Source organism: Nannospalax galili, unplaced genomic scaffold (assembly GCF_000622305.1).
Source record: "Nannospalax galili isolate Female #2095 unplaced genomic scaffold, S.galili_v1.0 scaffold110, whole genome shotgun sequence".
In the NCBI taxonomy this organism is placed as follows: Eukaryota; Metazoa; Chordata; class Mammalia; order Rodentia; family Spalacidae; genus Nannospalax; species Nannospalax galili.
In genome coordinates, this window is record NW_008328707.1 from 1,288,153 (window position 1) to 1,307,608 (window position 19,456).

General features: G+C 37.1%; 1 protein-coding gene across 2 annotated transcripts in view; it reads left to right on the forward strand.

Moving 5' to 3' along the window:
- Window positions 1-19,456, forward strand: part of Lemd3 (LEM domain containing 3) — a 75,725-nt gene that overhangs the window by 43,773 nt on the left and 12,496 nt on the right. The window contains exons 3-4 of one of the 2 annotated variants that reach the window (XM_008829063.3): window positions 2,837-2,903; window positions 5,176-5,243. The exons of the other annotated variant lie outside the window; for it this stretch is intronic. Coding sequence (XP_008827285.1) covers window positions 2,837-2,903; window positions 5,176-5,243 — 135 coding nt within the window. The remainder of the gene's footprint in view (window positions 1-2,836; window positions 2,904-5,175; window positions 5,244-19,456) is intronic. 2 annotated transcript variants of the gene reach the window in all.

The following is a 19,456-nucleotide window of genomic DNA, read 5'->3' on the forward strand; positions in this document are numbered from 1 at the left end:
ACTAACACTGAGATGTTGGTGCATGCGTCTCTAATCTGTATGTATCTGATTATTACTAGTCATAATTGGTTGCACTCGGATCCTTGGCATCTGTGTATGTCTATGAAGTCATCGGGTAGGTTTCAATGGCAATGTTTATCACCTCTACTAATTAACATGATGTAAATTTTTATGCTTCCTCCTCAAATATAATACGTGTTTTTTACTTTGTTGATTTTTTTTTCTGTGTGTGTATCACACAGAACATCCCAAACCGTCTTACTCAACTATACACCCACTTCCCAGATGACACCCTCCCATAGCCTCCCTCCCCCCACTAGAGCCCTTATATTCTGATATCCCTGCTACTGTCCGCTGTGTTGTCGGCACCCCAGCCATTCCCCACTACTTGTCCCATCTGGTGAATTTAGTCAGCCTATCTAGAGGTCTTTGTTTTAGGAGGGTCAGCTGTTCCTCATCTAGCACCAATCAGTTCTCATCTAGCACCAATCAGTTGTCAGTATTTCTTTAGATAAGATTGGGGTCTGCTGTTCATTTTCCCAGTTCTATGCTGGGTTACTATCTGGGAGTCCCTTGGGCTGCCCTGGCCAACAACTCAAAAGAAGGTATGTCCTATCTGGCATTGTTGCTTGTTATGTAGCCTTTAGCTATACATAAAGACTCTTAAAAAATTATATTGGCCCCTTTAATCTTTGGTTATACTTTCCTTTTGGGTGTTTAAGGCCATACAGTTGGCCCTGATAAACCAGTTTATTTTTACTCTTAAGGTCATTTGAGGATCTGTTCCTCAGGGGGTCACATGGGCTTGGGAGGAGGCCCTGGCTCATTAACTTTTAACAGTTCTATGTGAAGATAAGTCAAAGGTCCTGCTCGACTATGTCTGGCTTCGCTTGGTTTCGTGGAGGAAATGATTCCTCTGTGTTGACCCTCCTCTTTGTAGACTGGACACTGGTTCACGTCCATCTCATGGGTTCTCCTCAGCCTCTTTGATCAAGAGCACAGGTGACCCACCACAATTATAGGACATTTGGGAGATTCTCATAGTACCCTGGAACTAGTCAACCTAGGAGGTCAAGGAGCAAAAACTGTCCTTTATGTCCCTCTGACCAAATTAGTATGGGCCTCAAAGTATGTCTGTTAAACATCCAAGAAGGTTAGTTTCACCAGTCTGGGACTTTTAATTACTTATGTACCATGTAGATAAATGTTGGGCAAAGACCACTTGTTCTCAGATAAACCTTACCTAGACATTTATTTCTGAGATAACCTTACCTAGACATTTATTTCTTGATCTGGTATGTATAATTTGTCAGTAGGTTGTTGGACTAATACGGTTCCCTCTGGTTTTTAAAACTAGCTAGGCATTATTTATCTCTTGCATTGTCTCACCCCCCTATCATGGTTTTCCCAATTAAGGTGCCCCCATTTTTCCCCTTTCTCCCTTAATAATACCCTTCTCAGATGGTCCTATCTCTCGAGCTCCTTCTTTCCCTTTATCTCCTAGGTTCCTTGTATACCCTTCTCCCCTGGTTTTTATATAGGCATTATTTATCTCTCACGTTGTCTAGCCCCTCCCTCATGGTTTCCCCAATTGAGGTGCCCCCATTTTTAATTGCATTTCTTAAGTTGGGCATAGCATTGTTTTAGACTACTTGGCAGCTTACATAGACTACTATACCATTGATGCTTATCTGGACTTCCTCTATTCTGTTACTTTTACTTCCAGATCATCCTACGCATTCTGGTCCTAGTAATATTCTTGACATTCACAAGTTTGGCTTGCTTTCCTCCTCCTAAATTTTCATAATAAAGTAGAATTCTTTTTCTTGGTATCTAGGGTTCTGTGGCAGTTAATTGTGAACTACTTTTGGTTTTCTTTGTGAAACTAGGCTGCTGGTTATGTAAGAAATACAACTGATGCTGTCATGTCTCTGTGCCTTTGCTTCTGCTGTTCCTCCTGTCTAGAATGCTGCTCAATTCTATTCTTGAAATTAAACTGTGAATTTCAACTTTAATATCGTTTGTTCCATGAATGAGGCTTCATTTGCTTTCCTCTTCTGTATTTGTATTGTACTCTGCAATATAATGCAACATGTGTTGTTGTTTTGGTGTTTGAGAATAGAAGTTACCTTATTCACTGTCACTTTGCTCTGAGAAAAGTTTTTATTGCTTGACTTCATTGACTCTTCTGCTTTAATGGATCATAATTTTGAACAGGCTCATCTTGAAAGTCTAACGAGAGGATGCATATCAAAGGTGCAGTAAGCATTTTCTTAGCTTTGTGTGATTTGAGTCAGATTAAAATAAAACTTGAGGGGCTAATGGGATGGCTTAGCAGGTAAGGAAGCTGGCTACCAAGCACAAGTGACCTGAGTTTGATCCCTCTAAATTTGAACACAAATGGTGGAAGCAGAGAAACAACACCTGTTAATTGTTCTCTGCCTTTATGGGTATTGTGTGCGTGCATGTGTGTGCACAAAACAAAATTATTTAATTAAAATGTAATTAAGTAATAAAAGACATGGAAGGTAACCTGGATGATAAAAAAGGCAAGAACAGTATGATCATGCATGTGTTAGCATAGAATTGGAAACAGTGCCTTGGTGCCTAGGGGAACTTTTGTGTACTATGAGACTCTACCTATTAATAGTCTTCAAGAAAGTAAAATATTAAAAGTGATAATTTTTATTGTTTTCTTAAAATATAGTGGCAATTGTTTACCTATCAATTTGTCTTTCGGATTATATAGCTTTAGTCATTTGAACTTTTTTTCTTTAAATAATTAGTGAATTTTTTCTTAGAATTGTTATTTTATAATAGCTTCTTTTTATTTTAGGAAAGTGAAAAAAATCTTATGATGAGCACATTATACAGGCTTCATGATCGATTGGCACAGCTTGCAGGTAATTGTTTTAGCATATAAAGTTTCAAATGTTTCTAAGAATTAATTGGTTTGTTCTGCATGTTCTTTCAGTAGAAGTAATCTTTCCTAAGTACAGTGTTGTATCAGGGGACTATTTTCCTTTTTGCCATATATATTATATATACTTTATATACATTGTGTTGATATTAACAAGAAGGCATAAATATCAGTTGAATTGAGTAAGCAGTGAATTAAAATCTTGAATTAAAGGTAGAAGTCAGATTTCCTTCTGGAGATTATGTAAATGTCATTTCTTTGGATAAAGTATATTATACTGTTCATTTCTGATTGGTTGACTTTTCCTCGTTTCCTGCTCTTACTAAGTCTTTAAGAATACTCAGATAACAATACATCTTCAATTAGAATCATTTGTTATAAATGAATTCTAAGTTTACAAGCTGTGGTAATAGCATTTGTTTATTACATTTTTCAAATTTTGAAAATTATTCATACTTTACACATAATCTGAAAGAAGATTATTTGGATTCCCTTCTTATAAGCAGTTATGGGAATATAAAAATGTGCCTTTCAAACTGTAATTAAAGATTGTTTTTGTGGAAACAAGACCATTGGTAGCAGTCTCATAGACAAACCATGGTATAGCTTTTCTGGTTAAATGCACGTATTTGAGAACCTGACAGTACCTTGTCTCTCATCTATCTTTTAAAAATTTTGAGTGTATAATTCTGCTTCAGTCTTTTTAGGCCTATAATGTGTATTTCTTAAATGCCTGCTTTGTATTGACTGAGTTGCAGTCATTCAGACTATAAGCTAATGACATTTATTTGGTTGCTTTAGCACCTAGAAGTAGATTACATTCTGTAGCTAAGAAATCCTGATGTGCTAGCATAGGAATGAATAGCAGTCTATAGCAGTTTTATGAAGGGCAGTCACTACTCACTAAATCAGCATGATTAGGGTTGCTTTTAAAGATATGGATTTCTTCCTCTAGAGTGGATGTTGACGAGCTTTTTTCTTTGAAGTGCCAGGTGGTAAATGTTTCAGGTTTTGCTGGTTAGATTGCCTCTGTCACTACTACTCTGTTGTGCTATTATAGTGTGAAAATACCTAAATACTATATTAATCAACTAGCTTGATCATTGTCCAATAAAATTTCATTTATAGACACTAGCAGCAGGCCAGATTTGGCCCTGGGCTATATTTTGCTGACCTCTGTTCTAGACCTCTGGAATCTGACTCTCTGAGGATGCATTTTAAAGTTGGAAGATTTGTTTATCTAATAGGTACTTCTTCCCTTATATAACTACCGCCATTAAAAATCTGTCTTTCTGAACAACACTAAGTAAGAATGTGGTTATTAGAGAAAGATTTGACAGTAATTTTACTTTAATCGTTGTATTTTAATGTTAAAAGTATTTTTTAAATTTTTTAAAAATATTTTATTATTTTTATGTGTATGTGTGTATTGCCTGCATGTGTGGAAGTGCACCCGTGTTGTGCAGTGCCTGCGGAAATCAGAAGAGGGTGTCGGATCCCCTAGAACTGGAGTTACAGACAGTTATTAGCTGCCGTGTGGGTGCTGGGATTCGAACCCTGATCTTCTGCAAGAACAGTCAGTGTGCTTAACTGCTGAACCATCTCTCCAGCCCCAGTATTTTTTTAAACTACTTGGAAGAAATGGGGCAGGAAGAACTTACAGCTGAAGCTTATCTCTAATAACCACATGGATCCTGAAGTAAAAGCTTTGTAGCTCATCCCTTTAGAGTAACAATCATGGGTGGAAACTTCTGCCTAATTTTCCCTGTTGATCTGCTAAAACAATTTTCAGGGATATATACTTCCTGCTGTAGGTAAACTTACACTCAGAACATGCACATGCTCAGTACAGTATTTAACTTTAGTACAATAGCAAATTCAAGCTTATTTTAATCTTTGGATTATTAGCAGTAAAAACAGACGAGTAGTTAGAATGGAGAACTTGCTGGATTTTTCCCCATTAAGAATAAGGGCTATGAATAAGCTATCAGAGAGATATGGTCCCCACATTGGCTTACAACTTAGTACCTAAGAGGAAGATGATCTTCTATAGATTGAAGTGTATTTAAAGATGGTGGTTTATATAAGGGTAGTTGTTGGTTTGCCTTAGTTATTAGAATTGTTACTAGAAAATATAAGTAATGTTCATCTTTCCTTATTGATTATGTAATTGTATAATTTGTAAGACATTTTGAATTCTAATTCTTCTGTTTAATATTATACTGATTCAAAACTTAATATGCTGATCTTTTCAGGAGATCATGAATGTGGCAGTTCTAGTCAAAGGACGCTTTCTGTCCAAGAAGCAGCTGCATATTTAAAAGTAAGCATTGAAATTAGAGTTTTGGTAGCCATATTCTTAAAGTTTATATACATCATTACTACTATCAAAAGCATTATGCATCTGATTAATTGTACTGTTTGAAGCACAGCTTACTTTTTGGTTGTAATATAAGTAGGTATAATAAAAGAAAATAGAATTTCTCAGTTACTTAGATTTAGAGCATTCTGTATAAGAAAATGCACATAAATGTGGAAAGGGAATTCAGAACATTGGTAAGGGCCAGGCATGCTGGCACACACCTGTAGTCTTAGCCACTTGGAAGGCTTAGGCAGGGTGGTCACTTGGAACCAGGTGTTTGAGGGCAGCTTAGTGAGAGCCTGTCTTAAATAGAGCAAAACAAACAAACAGAATCCAACACTGGTTAGAGGGACATTGAGATAGACTTAAGGTAAGCAGGAAGCATGAAAGAAAGCAAGTGAGCAGCTCGCCATTGCTCTAGATTGCCTTCTTCTTAGAGTACTAAGAAAAGTTGTCAGTGAATTTTCTGAATTATTACAAGTAGTCTGGAACTAGATGAAAAGTACTAGGAGGTTAAAAATTAAAAAATGCCACCTCTTGATTTTGCTGCCTGAGACCTGCACACCACCCTGACAAGTATATCAATCACCATGCATCAAAGAATCCTCTTTTTACAACAGATGAAGACTATTACAGAGTTACACAACTGGTCACACAGAGAATAAGTGTCTGTGAGATGCCTAGCCCTAAGTGACACATTTACAGTGGACTCTTTACACATTAAGGCTCAAGGAACATAGGGGAACAGGGGGTAGAGAGAATACTAATGGATCTCTCAACTCTCACCAGCAAAGCTTCGTCATACAACAGAGGGCTCTTAACATAGAAAGCCACACTGGCCAAAGTGTAGAGAATAAGAGATTGCAGAGTGCATGTCCCGGATAGGACTCCTATATTAAACCTCACCCACCCAGGGCTCAGGAATCATTGTGGAAGAGGGGGTGGAAAGATTTTCAGAGCCAGGGTTATTGCATGAGCAGTGATGCTAGATAAACTGAACAGGCTCCAGTGGATTAACCCAACTGAGGGAGGTCTGAGTATACAGACTTGACTCAATAGGCCTTAAAATCCTGTAGGCAGGATATGGTGGGCGTGTAGATAGGGACTGGGTGTGAATATGATTAAGATGTATGAAATGCACAAAAATTCAATAAAAAATGTAGAAACCCAAAAGGAAAACAGAAAAGTAAAAACAAAAATAGCAAAAATGGAAAATGCCATTCTGAGGGAAAAATGGAATTCAAAAGCCATAATGGAATGTTTTATGTCAATCCATTATCATTACTCTAAAATCCATTATCCATTACTCTAAAAGTGTGTTTACAAATTAAAATATTGACCTAAGCCGGGTGTGGCATACGCCTTTAATCCCAGCACTCAGGAGGCAGAGGCAGGCAAATCTCTGTGAGTTCAAGGCCAGCCTGGTCTACATAGTGAGTTCCAGGACAGCTGGGGCTACAGGGAGACCCTTGTCTCAAAAAGACCGAAAAAAAAAAAAATTGATCTAGCCAGCTCCTAGTGACTGCACAGGTTCAGTGTGAACAAGTGCTATTTCTCCCCCTGCCTCTCTCTTTAAATATTATGCTTAGAAAAGGTAACATGAATGTCTGTTAACATTTTAAATGTACCATGCAGCATCGGTAACTGTGTACACATTGTTGTCCATCTGATCGCTAGAGCATTGTCATTTTGTGTGACTGCAACCGTACATGCACTGCACAGCAGCTGTCTATTTTCCTCTCTTCTATTCCTGACAACCACCATTTTACTTTCTGCATCCACCAGTTTAACAGTATTAGATATCTCATATAAGAGGCTCAGGTCGGTCTTTCTGTGACTGACATTACTTATTTCACTTATCATAATGTCTTTCAAGGCTCATCCATAGTAGAACATATGAAAGTATTTTTCTTTTTCAAAATAGAGTAATATTGTGTTGTATTTTATGTACAAATGTTATCCTGTTTATTACCTGTTGATGGACTTTTAGATTGATGGACTGACTCTCCTCTTTTTGGAGTAATACATAGGAGCACATATGTGCTTTTCTGCTTTTGATTCTTTGGAATAAATACCCTAGAACTGAGATTATTAAATCATGTGGGTTCTGTTTTTAATTTTTTGAAAAATATACTGTTTTCTGTAATGGCTTTATGAATTTACATTCCCACTTACAGAAGATTTCCACGTTCTGAACACATTATTTTCTGTGTTTTATAGATAATAGCTGCTGTATACCTCATTGTGGTTTAGAATTAGATTCCCTGATGATTATAATAAACATCTTTCATTTACCCCTTCTGTGTATCATATATTCAGTGATGACATACTGTCTGTTGGTATTTGTTGTCAACTTTGAAGAAGTGCTGTCCATGTCCTTTGCTGTATTTGAAACTGAATTATTTATTTTGCTACTGGTTTGTGAGGGTTGAAATTGAATTATTTATTCGTGCTATATTGTTAGTGTATTAACTGCATGGTTTGCCGAAGATGTCTCCCATTCTGCGTTACTGTTTGCTGGCTCCCCTGCTGGTTGGAGCTTTTAGGTTAATGTAACCCCACTTGTCTGCTTTTGTTTTTGTTGCCTGTGCTTTGGTGTTGTATCTCAGAAACCGTTGTTCACTGTGATGTCCTGAAGCTTTTCCTCTTTGTTTTATCTAAGAGTTTTACAGTTTCAGGTATTATGTTTTAAGTCTTTATTCCATGTTGAGTTGATTCTTGTGTATAGGATAGGCGTTCACTTTTCTATATGGAAATCCATTTTTTCCAGTATCATTAATTGAAGAGAATATATGTTCCTTGTTATGTAGTCTTAGCCCTATGGCTTTATATGCTCTCTATTCTCTTTCTTTTGTTTATATGTATATTTTTTAATGCTTTATTTTTATTTTATGTGGATGAGTATTATGCCTTATGTAGGTAAGTGCACCCATGTTGTGAAATGCCTGTGGAGGACAGAAGAGGCTGTCAGATCCCCTGGAACTAGAGTTAAGGAGAGTTGTTAGCTGCCGTGTAGGTGCTGGGATTTGAACCCGGGTCTTCTGCAAGAACACTGTTCTTAACTGCTGAGCCTTATGTCTGTTTTTAAGCCACCACCATATCCTGTTTATTATACCTTTGTCTTGAGTTTTGAAGTCAGAAAGTAGAAAGCCTCTCACTTTATTTTTTTCTAGGTTGTTTTGTCTTTCGGGATCTTCCATGGTTACATATGTGTGTGTGTGTGTGTGTGTGTGTGTGTGTGTGTGTGTGTGTGGCTACCAGTCAATGTCAGGTGTCTTCCCTGATCTCTTTCCACCTTATTTTTTTGAGACCGTATCTCTTCACTGAACTTGGGCTAACCTATTGGCTAGACTCTGGCCAGAGAACATCAGGGATCCATCCACCTGTCTCTGTTGTCCCCATCCCTAGTGCTGAGTCTGTGACCATATCCATTCTCTTACATGGGTGCTAGGGATCTGAATTCACATCTTCATGCTGTGTGGAAAGTGTTTTACCCAATGAACCATCTCTCCCAAGACCCCTATATAAATTTTAATATTTTTTATTCATTTGTGTGCCTTTCTCTGTGTTTGCATCTCCTCCCTCCCCCCTCCCATGTATGTGTATGCGTGTGTGTGTGTGTGTGTGTCTGTCTGTCTGTCTGTCTGTTCATGGGCATGTGTGCCTGGAGAAACCAGAAAAAGATACTAGATTCCCTGGAGCTGAGTTATAGGAGGTTATGAACTACCTGACATGGATGCTGAGCTTAGGTCCTCTAGAGGAGCAGCAGGTGCTCTTAACTACTAAGCTATGTGTCCAACTCCCTAAGATTGTTTTTATTTTTACTTCTGCAGTAAATGGCATTAGGATTTAGATAGGATTGCATTGAAACTGTATTGGTTTGGGTAGTGTAGACATTTTATCATATGTCTTCTAATCCATGAACATGGTATGGCTTTTTGTTTGTATTTTAGTTTCTTTCAGCAGTGTTTTGTAGTTCTTGGTATACATATTTTTCACCTTTTTTAAGTTTGTAAGTATCTTGTTCTTTTCAGTGCTGCTGTAAATGAAGTTGCTTTTTTAGTTTCCTTTTGAGATTTTGGTATATTGATTTTTTTATCCTGCAAGTTTGCTGAATTCATGTACTCCAGCTGGATATATGTGTGTGTGTGTGTGTGTGTGTGTGTGTGTGTGTGTGTGTGTGTGTGTGATATCTTTAGTTCGGATTTTTTTAAACGTATATGATTAGGTCATTTATGAAAAGAGATAAATTTACTTCTTCCATTCAAACTTGATTTTCTTTTTAATTTCTTGTGTGATTACTCTGTCTAGGATTTCTAGTACTATGTGGAATAGAAGTGGTGAGAGTGACATCCTTATCTTCCTGATCTTAGAAGAAAACTTTCAGTTCATCACTATTGAGTATGATTCTTTGCTTAGGGCTTTTTATGTTTGGCCTTTATTTTGTTGAGTCAATGTCCTTTTAACTCCTAGTTGGTTTTTTTTAACTCATCATGAAGGCTTATTAAGCTTTTGTCAAATGCTTTTTTTTTTTTGCACCTATTGAGATGATCGTGTGACTTATTGACATGATATGTTGCATGCATTATGATGGCATGTATACAGCATGTGATAATAAGACACAGGTAATACTGTGATTTTTAAATCTTTTGATTTGTTAATGGATAATCACATTGAATTTTTTTGTGAGTTGAAATGTCCTTGCGTCACAGGGTCCTGGTGTGTGATTAATGTGATGTTGAATTCAATTTTTTAATATTTTCTTGAGGATATATGTGTTTCTATTCATCTAATTAATCTGTAGTTTTCATGTCCTTTCTGTCTAGCTTTGATCTCAGAGTAATGCTTATGTCATAAAATAAGTTTGGCGATGGGAGAGATGACTCACTGGGTAAAGGGAAACTTTATATGGGAAAATATTTCTTCATTTTTGAAGAACCATTTTCTGAATATAATATTCTTGGCTGCATTTTTTACTTTTAGCACTTCGAATACTTCATCCTCTTTCAAGATTTCTGCTTTGAAAATTCTGATAATTGTATAGATCTTCCTTTGTACATGATCAGTAAGCTTTTCTCTTGCTTAAAAAGTTCTCTTTACCTTTGCTTGTGTTTTGTTTTTGTTTTGTTTGTTTGTTTTGGTCATTTTGAGGCAGGGTCTCCTCCTTATAATCCTAGGTGGCCTGGAACTCACTGTGTAGACCAGGCTAGCCTTGATCTCACAGAGATCTGCCTGCCTCTGCCTCCTGAGTGCTGGACTTACTGGAGTGTGTCACCATGGCTGGCTACCTTTAACTTTTGACAGTTTGATCATAATGTTTGATGAGGGCATGTCTCTCTTCATGTGAGTGTGTATGGATGGGCACACATATATAGAGGTTAGAGATTGACATTGTCTTCCTCAATAGTTCTCCATCTTAGTTTTTTAAACAGAGCTTCTCAAAATAACCTGGAGCTCACTGGTTAGGCTGACTGGCCAGCCATTGAGCTCCAGGGATCCATTTGTTTCTACTTCCCCACTCCTGGGTTTATAGTACACTACCATGTGTGGATTCTGGAGGTCTGAACTCAGATCTTAATGCTAGCACAGCAGTCACTTTCTCACTGAGCCAGCTCCTGATGATAACTTCTCTTGATGTGCTCTTCAGGTTTATCTTTCTTCTGGGTTGCTTCAGTCTGAATGCCCAGTTCTTCACCCAAGTTTGGGGAGTTTCTGCCTTTCATATTTTCAAATGTTTTTTGCCCATTTCTCTCTTTTCCATCTTATGTTACCATAATGTATTCAATGAAACACTGGCTTTTTCCATTCTTTTTTCTTTATGAGCCTCTGACTGAATAATATCACATAATTGTCTTTGAGTTTGTTTATTCTTTTTTGTATATGATTATGATTACTGTTGACCGTGTGAAATGAAATTTTCAGTTGTAGTTTTTCATAATTTTCTGCTTTTTAGCATTATATTTTTGTTGAAATTTTCACCTTCATGAGCATCACCTTCCTAATCTTTTTTGTTAAGGTGTTAAAAAAATTATTTTCCATACATTTTGCATACTTTTGTTTTTTACTATACTCTGGCCCCAACACCTCTGTTTCTTTAGGTAGGGTCTTGGAGGTCCATCTTATTCTTCTGGTTGGTTCGTGTATCCAGGTTTCTTTCCTCTGTGCTGGATTCTAAGCATTTCAGTAATTGGCCATCTCTTCTAGTCTTTATAACTTTGTGCTTTATGCTAAGCTCGGGTGGGGACATAGTGGCGAGTGGGTGTGTATAGTTGAGACTGTCCCCTTTGTTCACTTGCTTTTTGGTAGCTATTTCAAGAGCTTGGCCATTAGATGTGTGCTCCAGTCTTCTCTTTTGGTCCCTTAGGCAAAAGCCAGGAGTTGGGAGATTCTTCTCCTTCTATTGTGCTGTGGTGTGATGGCGGCATCTAGCAAATGTGTGCCATCAATGTTTCTATCTGTTTTGATTCAGCTAGTTTTGTGCTTGCCTGAATTACAGCATCCTCTTAGCTGATTTCTGACAAATGGAATTGATTCATGTATTTTTGTTGAATCAGTGTCTTCATGGAAGGGGGAATGTCTGGACTTCCAATCTAATGTCTTGCTGATGTCACATATCCCTGATCTTAAAATTTGGATTATAGTATATAATAGTTCCAAGGGTTTCAGCTAGATTTTGGTGAGTTTCCTATGATACATGGTTGTCATCAAAGAAAAGTGGACTTTTCTTTTAGCTTAATGCATGATTTATGTGTACATTCCAGAAAGATGCTATGACAATATAACATGATGGAGATTAGCTCTAGATCCAGATTCTATCATTGTGTCTTGGTACTATCCTTTAACTTTTCTGAACCTGTTTCTGTTTGTGAAAGTAGAATTGTTAATACCTATATGAAAGTTGTTGGGACGCTTAAATAAAAATAACTTGACTCAGTACCTAATTATTATAGTAGTTTCCACCCACATTTTAAGAGTATGTTTCATTGTTTCTATCTCAACCTTGGTGTCTTAATTTTTATTTTGAACTAGGTGGAAACTTGACAGTCAACTTGTGGATTGCATAATAGTTAATAGATTGGATGGCCAAATAATCAGTATACCAAAAGATTATGGCTCAAGATGAGTGATGATTATCCAGCTCCGTGTTCAGCAGCAGGAACACTTGGTAGTGGGAAGAAAGAAAGAATCAGAAGTACTACTGCTAGCACTGGAACATGTGGTTGACTTTTTCCTGCTTTCTTTTTTATCCAGTTGACTCTCTTAGTGAAATCAAGCAGATGTGAATTGTGGTTGATTATTCCTTCCTGGAGCAAGATTCATATACATTTTTTAGAAGAATACCAAGACTTAAAGTTGATTAATTACTGTATAAAGAAATGAGATATATGAAAGCAGTATAGTGTCTGACTAGTAGTTAATGGAGCTGAGGAAGAGGTAGAGGTTGGTGTACAAAGCTTATTTAAACTTTCTTTCTCATTCCCACCCACTTAATTGTAGCTGTGGTTCAGCAATAGGATAAGATAAAGGGGGTGGTGGGGAGAGTTAGAGCTGGTACAAACTAGGTTCTAAGCCAGGCAGCAGTAGCATGTAAGAGATGAATTCTACTGAAGTCTTGCAGTAGAGAAATTGGAAGCATCTGTGCATGAACTGAGTTGGAAACACTGTATAAGAAAAGATAGTAATAGTCTTATTATTTTTTTTCTGAAATCATTTTTTTAAAAAAAATTAAAAACTCTTTTAGTTTATTGTCTTTATTTTATGTGTATGTGTATACTGCCTACATGTAGGTAAGTGCACCCGTACCGTGCAATGCCCGCGGAGGACAGAAGAGGCTGTCAGATCCCCTGGGACTGGAGTTATGGACACTTGTTAGCTGCCATGTGGGTGCTGGGATGCGAACCCAGGTCTTCTGTAAGAACAGTCAGTGTTCTTAACCACTGAGCCATCTTTCCAGCCCCCTGAAATCATTTTAAGTATCAGAATAATTGGATTTTGTTGTTGTTGTTTGTTCTGTTTTGTTTTGTTTTCAGTGCTGGGAATTGAACCTAGTAAATCAAATCTGAGGCTTAGCATGTGCTAGGCAAGTGTTTTATCACTAAGCTATATGCCCAATTCTTATTTTATGTTGCAGATTGAGTTTGGAATTCTTACTCTTTAAGTAGAATTACAACTGCATGTTATAAAAGATTTAGATTAACTTAATTCCATTGCTCTTTTTTTGACTTTTAAAAAAATTGTTTGCAAATTTCATATATTTTGATTGTATTTAAATCCTCTCCCCTATCTGTAACCCCCTTACTATTCCCTACCCAATTTATTGTACTAGTGTGTGTGTGTGTGTGTGTGTGTGTGTGAAGGCCTGTAGAGTAAAATTTGTGTCCCCAAACACCCTTTAGTGTGGGTTCATCCAGTGGGGCTTGGTCAGTCTACCAAGAGTCTCACTCGTACAGGAGACTGACTCTTCCGTTCTGAGGAGCCATCAATTGTCAGTAGTTCCTCTGGTAGGGGTGGGTTTTCTTATCTATTTACCCGCTATGCAGGGATTTTGTTTGGCTTGAGCTTAGGTGTGACTTGTTTATTCTGTCACCATTAGTGTGAGTGCTTATGAAGATCCACCTAACTGTCTGAAAAACTGTTTCCTGTGGTCATCCACCACCTCTGGCTCTTAAAATCTTTCTGTCCCCTTTTGCAGTGATCCCTGGAGTTTGATACAGGTGTCCTATTCAGGGGAAAGGACTCTGCAGCCTCTTACTCCCTTAATGCATGTTGGTCAGTTGTGGTTCCTCAAAGAAACAAAAGTAAAACAAGAAAAACCATTAAACTGGATTTTTTTTTCTTGCCAAAAAAAAAAACCTCAAAATCTAGATAAATGTCATATTTCTTAAGTAATGTTTTGTTTTCATTATAAAAATAAATTATAATTCAACTCACATGGAAAATAAAGGGGGAAATGTTCCACATTCAATGTAGAAGGGTAAGCCTACTGGTACCATTAAGTCCATTTGTCTTTAGTCATTTAAAATGTATCTTTAGGGGCTGGAGAGATGGCTCAGTGGTTAAGAGCACTGGCTGCTCTTTCAGGAGATCCAGGTTCGAATCCCAGCACCCACATGACAGCTAACAAATACCCATAACTCCAGTACTGGGGGCTCTGATTCCCCTTCTGACTCTGCAGGCATTGCACTGCACACATACAGGCAATGTACTTGTACACGTAACATAAATTAAAAATAATAAAAAATAAATATATCTTTAAAATTAGTATCACTTTAAACATTTCCTGTTATAAATATTCATGCATTTACCCTTGGAATTGTGTACATTTGCCTCTGCCATTGAACAGTTCTTTTAAAACTTGGTTTTAATTGCTGGCAATTTTATTTTGCGATTTTACTGTATTGTGGTTTTTTTTTTTTTAAGTCATTTCCTTAGGAAATAATCCTAGGAAGGAAATTACTTGTTCAAAGAGCATGAGGTTTTCAAAATTCTTTTGATAGTGTTCAAATTACCTCATAATTTAGAATGACAGTTTTAGCATAGTATAGCCCAAATTAGCTGCTTTATTTTTCTTAGCTACACTATAAGTGTGGAAGAACCTCCTAGAAACTTGATGTTAAACAGTGATTATAATGTGTGTACACAAGTTTTCTGTTTTTAATGGTCTTTTGTACATTTCTGTGCATTTATATTATGATTTCATTTGTGAAGTAGTTAACATTTTTGGATTTAGGGGTAAGTGAACCAATCACTTATCAGCCTTTTGGCTCAGATCAAATGTAGGAGTAAATCAAAGAATAATGTGACTCCCACAGGTATAAGCTAATTTCCTTCAGGTTTCATTTTAAGTACTTATGATAAATAATCCTTAGCAATTTGCCTTCATTTTGTTGAATTAGATTCATTACATTTTATTTCTTCTACTTTCTCCTTCAGAAGTTTAAATAAACTTATTTATATAAACAGTTTTCTATCTTACCTAGTGCTTTAATTGAGCTTTTTTCATAATTTTGGTAGTGAAAGCTTGTTTTTATTTGTGGAAAGTTAAGAGGTCCCTCTGGTGGAACATTTAGGAAATACATAACATAATATTTTCATGAAAATATTTATTGGAAGCACTGTATGATAATTTTCCTATGGAATGATGTAGTGAATATTGGTTCATTTTCTAAGTTATTTTCAAAACCTGGTTAACTTTGACATAATGAACGTATTGAAGATTGTGAAGAGCAATGTAGGAAAGTAAAAACTGCAAATATGTCTAGTTGTGGGGTCAAATAAACTCTTAAGAGTTTAGCATAGAATCCTAATCACTGCTGAAAAAATGATATGTAGAAAATAAGTATTCTCAAGGGGTAGAAAGTTATGTCTTCTTATCAGTCATCCTTCCGAAAATGTAGTGATATTCTTGCTTTTGCACATTTCTACACATTTAAGTGTTACCAGTGAATTTTCTTTTTATTTTTATCTTAATGCCTTTCATCTTTCATTAGTTCTCATATAAAATTAAATCTAATAGAAATTCCTTTTTTAAAAAAAGAAAAAGAAGTATTCTAAAAAGTGAGATGCAGGAATTTCATAATTACAGTTTTATCAAGCACAATTTTTGTTGATATTTTATGCTGCTTTTAATTTCACAATGTGATCTAGCAAGGTAGGTGATCGCAAGCCCACTATATGAAGAAACCAAAGCTTACAGGGCTTTAATAGCTAGGTCACCCAGCTAGGATATGATCAAACTGGGAGTAGAACCTGAGTGGTTGCCCTTCTCGCTGTGCTAGTCTACTTGATGAACACTCTAGGTTCATTATCCTTTAGATTCACCTGTTGACTAGATAAGAGATCCACATTTTTAATAGTTATGAACATTCTGAAGAGGCATAGTTGGTGCATTTGTGTAGATAATGTATTTTCTCTTCAGTAAATGTGATATATACATCTGATCTGTGAGAGAGCTAGGATCTAATCCCAGATCTGCTTGATATGAAAAGCCATGCATTTTTCTCTTAGAGATGAAAACTTAATAAGTTCCCATTCAAACAATAGTGACATTCAGTATTATTTCTGTGTCATATTGGAAAAAATGGCTTCTGGTGTATAGCATATATCATCTTTCAATTAACTGAACATTCACTGAATGAAAAGCCACACAACTGTTGTTGCCTTGTAACTTATCCATTTAATGAACTATCTACATTAGGTTTCTAATTCTTACTTGTATTACTTTAGTATACTGTTTGTATGCATGTGTGTGTGTGCACTTAATATACATGTACATGCTCCCCCTTCCACGTGTACCTGATTTTTAAAATAACTGCTCAAAATATGTATTTTAAAACCATTGTCAGGTGTTTTGAATGTGGGTTAAGTTTCAGAGAAGAAAAGTGGTGTTAGTCTGGTATATAGGTGCATACCTGCGATATAGAGGCTGAAGCAGGCAGATTTCAGGTTCAACGCCAGCTTATGCTATGTGTGGAGCTCCAGTCCAGCTAGCCAGGGCTATATAGCCAGACCATCTTAGAAATCAGAAACAAGTAAAACTATTTCATGTAAGATGTTCATTAAATAAAAGAGCAAAACTATGGTAAGGAGGCTGAAAGACATAATAAAAATCCTAACAGAAGTTTCATATGCCATAATATATACCAAAGTTAGCTCATGATTGCAAATTTGATATATTAAAAACAAGTTTTCCAGTTTCACATTAGGAAGTAAAAATATGATCTGATGAAAACCTTTATAGTTTCCAGTGCTATTGAAGAATTTTCCACTATAATAAATGAAGCAGCCACTTCTGAAGTTACTTTTTAAAAATATTTTATTTATTATTTTTATTTTATGTGTATGAGTGCATCACTTGCATGTATATGAGTGCACCCGTGTTGTACAATGCCACGGAGGTCAGAAGAGAAGAGGGCTTCGGATTCCCCTGGAACTGGAGATAAGGATGGTTCGGAGCCACCATGTGGGTGCTGGGAAACAAACCCGGGTCCTCTGCAAGAGCAGTCAGTGCTCTTAACTGCTGAGCCATCTCTCCAGCCCCTGAAGTTACTTTTAAGGTTTCTAAAACTAGAAATGTATCCTTTTCACTTCAGAAAGTGCTTAAAATCATATTTTTAAACAGGCATCAGCTCTACTGGCAAGGAAACAGATTGTTTATTTAGTGCTGTACTTGTAGTTGATACAACAGTACCTGGGCCCTTGTTAAATATATGTTATATGACAAAAGAGAGGTTTTTTAAAACAATGTTTTTTGAATTATATTAAAAAATTGATTAGGGGTTAGAGTTGACATAGTGATAGAGGCTTTGCCTGGCGTTATAGGCCCTGGTTTTTGATCCCCAACACCACAAAAAGAAACATAAATAAAAATTTTGAATATTCTTCAAACATTCATTTATAAAGAATTGATTAAAGTGTAGAATATGAATTTAATACCAATTGGCTGAAAAAAATAGGGTTTTCCTATGTGTACTGACATTGACACAGTCTCTGGTCCAGGATAAAGGCAAGTAGAATAGAATATATGATAGGATGCATGCCACTGTTAAAACATTTTGGTTTAAAGCATATACCCAGTTTGAGAAATGGCTCAGTAGGTAAAGTGTCTCCCACACAAGCATGAGAATCTGAGTTTGAATTTCTAGAACCCATGTTAAAAAACTGGGCATAGTGATGTATGCCTGTAGCCCCAGCACTGGGGGCTAGAGGTGGGGTGGAGACAGTGTCATCTTGCAAGATCATAGGTTATGGTTAGTCATTGTAGCAGAACTCACTGAGAGACCTGCTCTCCAAAAATAAAAATAGTGACTGAGGAAAGACACCTGCTGTTAACCTCTGCCCTCTACGTACATATGCACACACCTATACTAATAAGTACACACAGCACACTACACATGCAACACATACACAAACCCTGTTTTAAAAGAGATAACGCCATACCTAGCAATTGTGAAACTTTTTTATTATAATTAACTTAGAACCTTAATTTTTTATTTATGGGAGATATGCATATGTGTGTGTTTATATATGTATATATGTTCTTGGGGCTTTTGTTGGTAGTGGTATTTATATTTTATGTATATGAGTATTTTGGGTGCACGTAAGTCCATCTGTTATACATTGCCCACCGAGGGCAGGAGAGAACATTGGATTCCCCTAGGACTGGAGTTACAGATGGCTGCTAGCCACCATGTCGGTGCTGGCTGGGAACTGAACCCAGGTCCTCTGCAGGAACAGCCAGTGCTCTTAACCACTGAGCCATCTCTCCAGCCTCTGTTGTTTTTTGAGAAAAGGTCTTGCTATATAGGATGCTGGTTGAGAACTCCATATGTAGCCCAGGCTGATCTAGAACTCAGGGTTCTCGTTCCTCAGTATCTTGAATGCAGACATATGCCATCATGCTTGGCTATAAATATATATTCTATACATTTATTCTTATGTGGTAAATACATAGTATATACTTATTTTAATTACATCAGTAATTAAAACGGAAAAATATTTAACTCATTTAGGCTAGTAATGAAGTGATTACATGGTAAATACTTAAATTTTTACAAAAATTAATGTGTGTAGCTGGGCATGGTGGTGCACACCTTTAATCCCAGCACTTGGGAGGCAGAGGCACATGGATATCTGTGAGTTCAAGGCCAGCCTGGTCTGCCTAGTGAGTTCCAGGACAGCTGGAGCTACCTGGAGACCCTGTCTCAAAAAAAGCCAAATAAAAAAAAAATTGTGTGTGTCTTATAGCTTGTTTCTTCATTGCTGTGACAAAATACTCTGACCAATACCAACTTGGGGAGGAAAGGGTTTATTTGGCTTACATCTCCCAGGTCACAGTTCATCAGGGAGCCCAGGATAGGAACTCAGGGCAGAAACCTGGAGGCAGGAGCTGGAGCACAGGCCGTGGAGGAATTCTCTTACTGGCTTGCTCCCCTGGCCCCTGCTCACCCTGCTTTCTTATGCAACACAGGCCCCCCTGCCCAGGGATGGCACCACCCCACAGTGGGCTGGGCCCTCCCACATCACTCAGTAATCAAGAAGATGCCCCACAGACGTGGCCACAGGCCAGTTCTATGGAGGCAATTCTCCAATTGAGGCTCCCTCAACCCAGATGTGTCAGGTTGACACTAAAGCTATCCAGCACAGTGTGTAAGTGCAGATGCTCACTCGACATG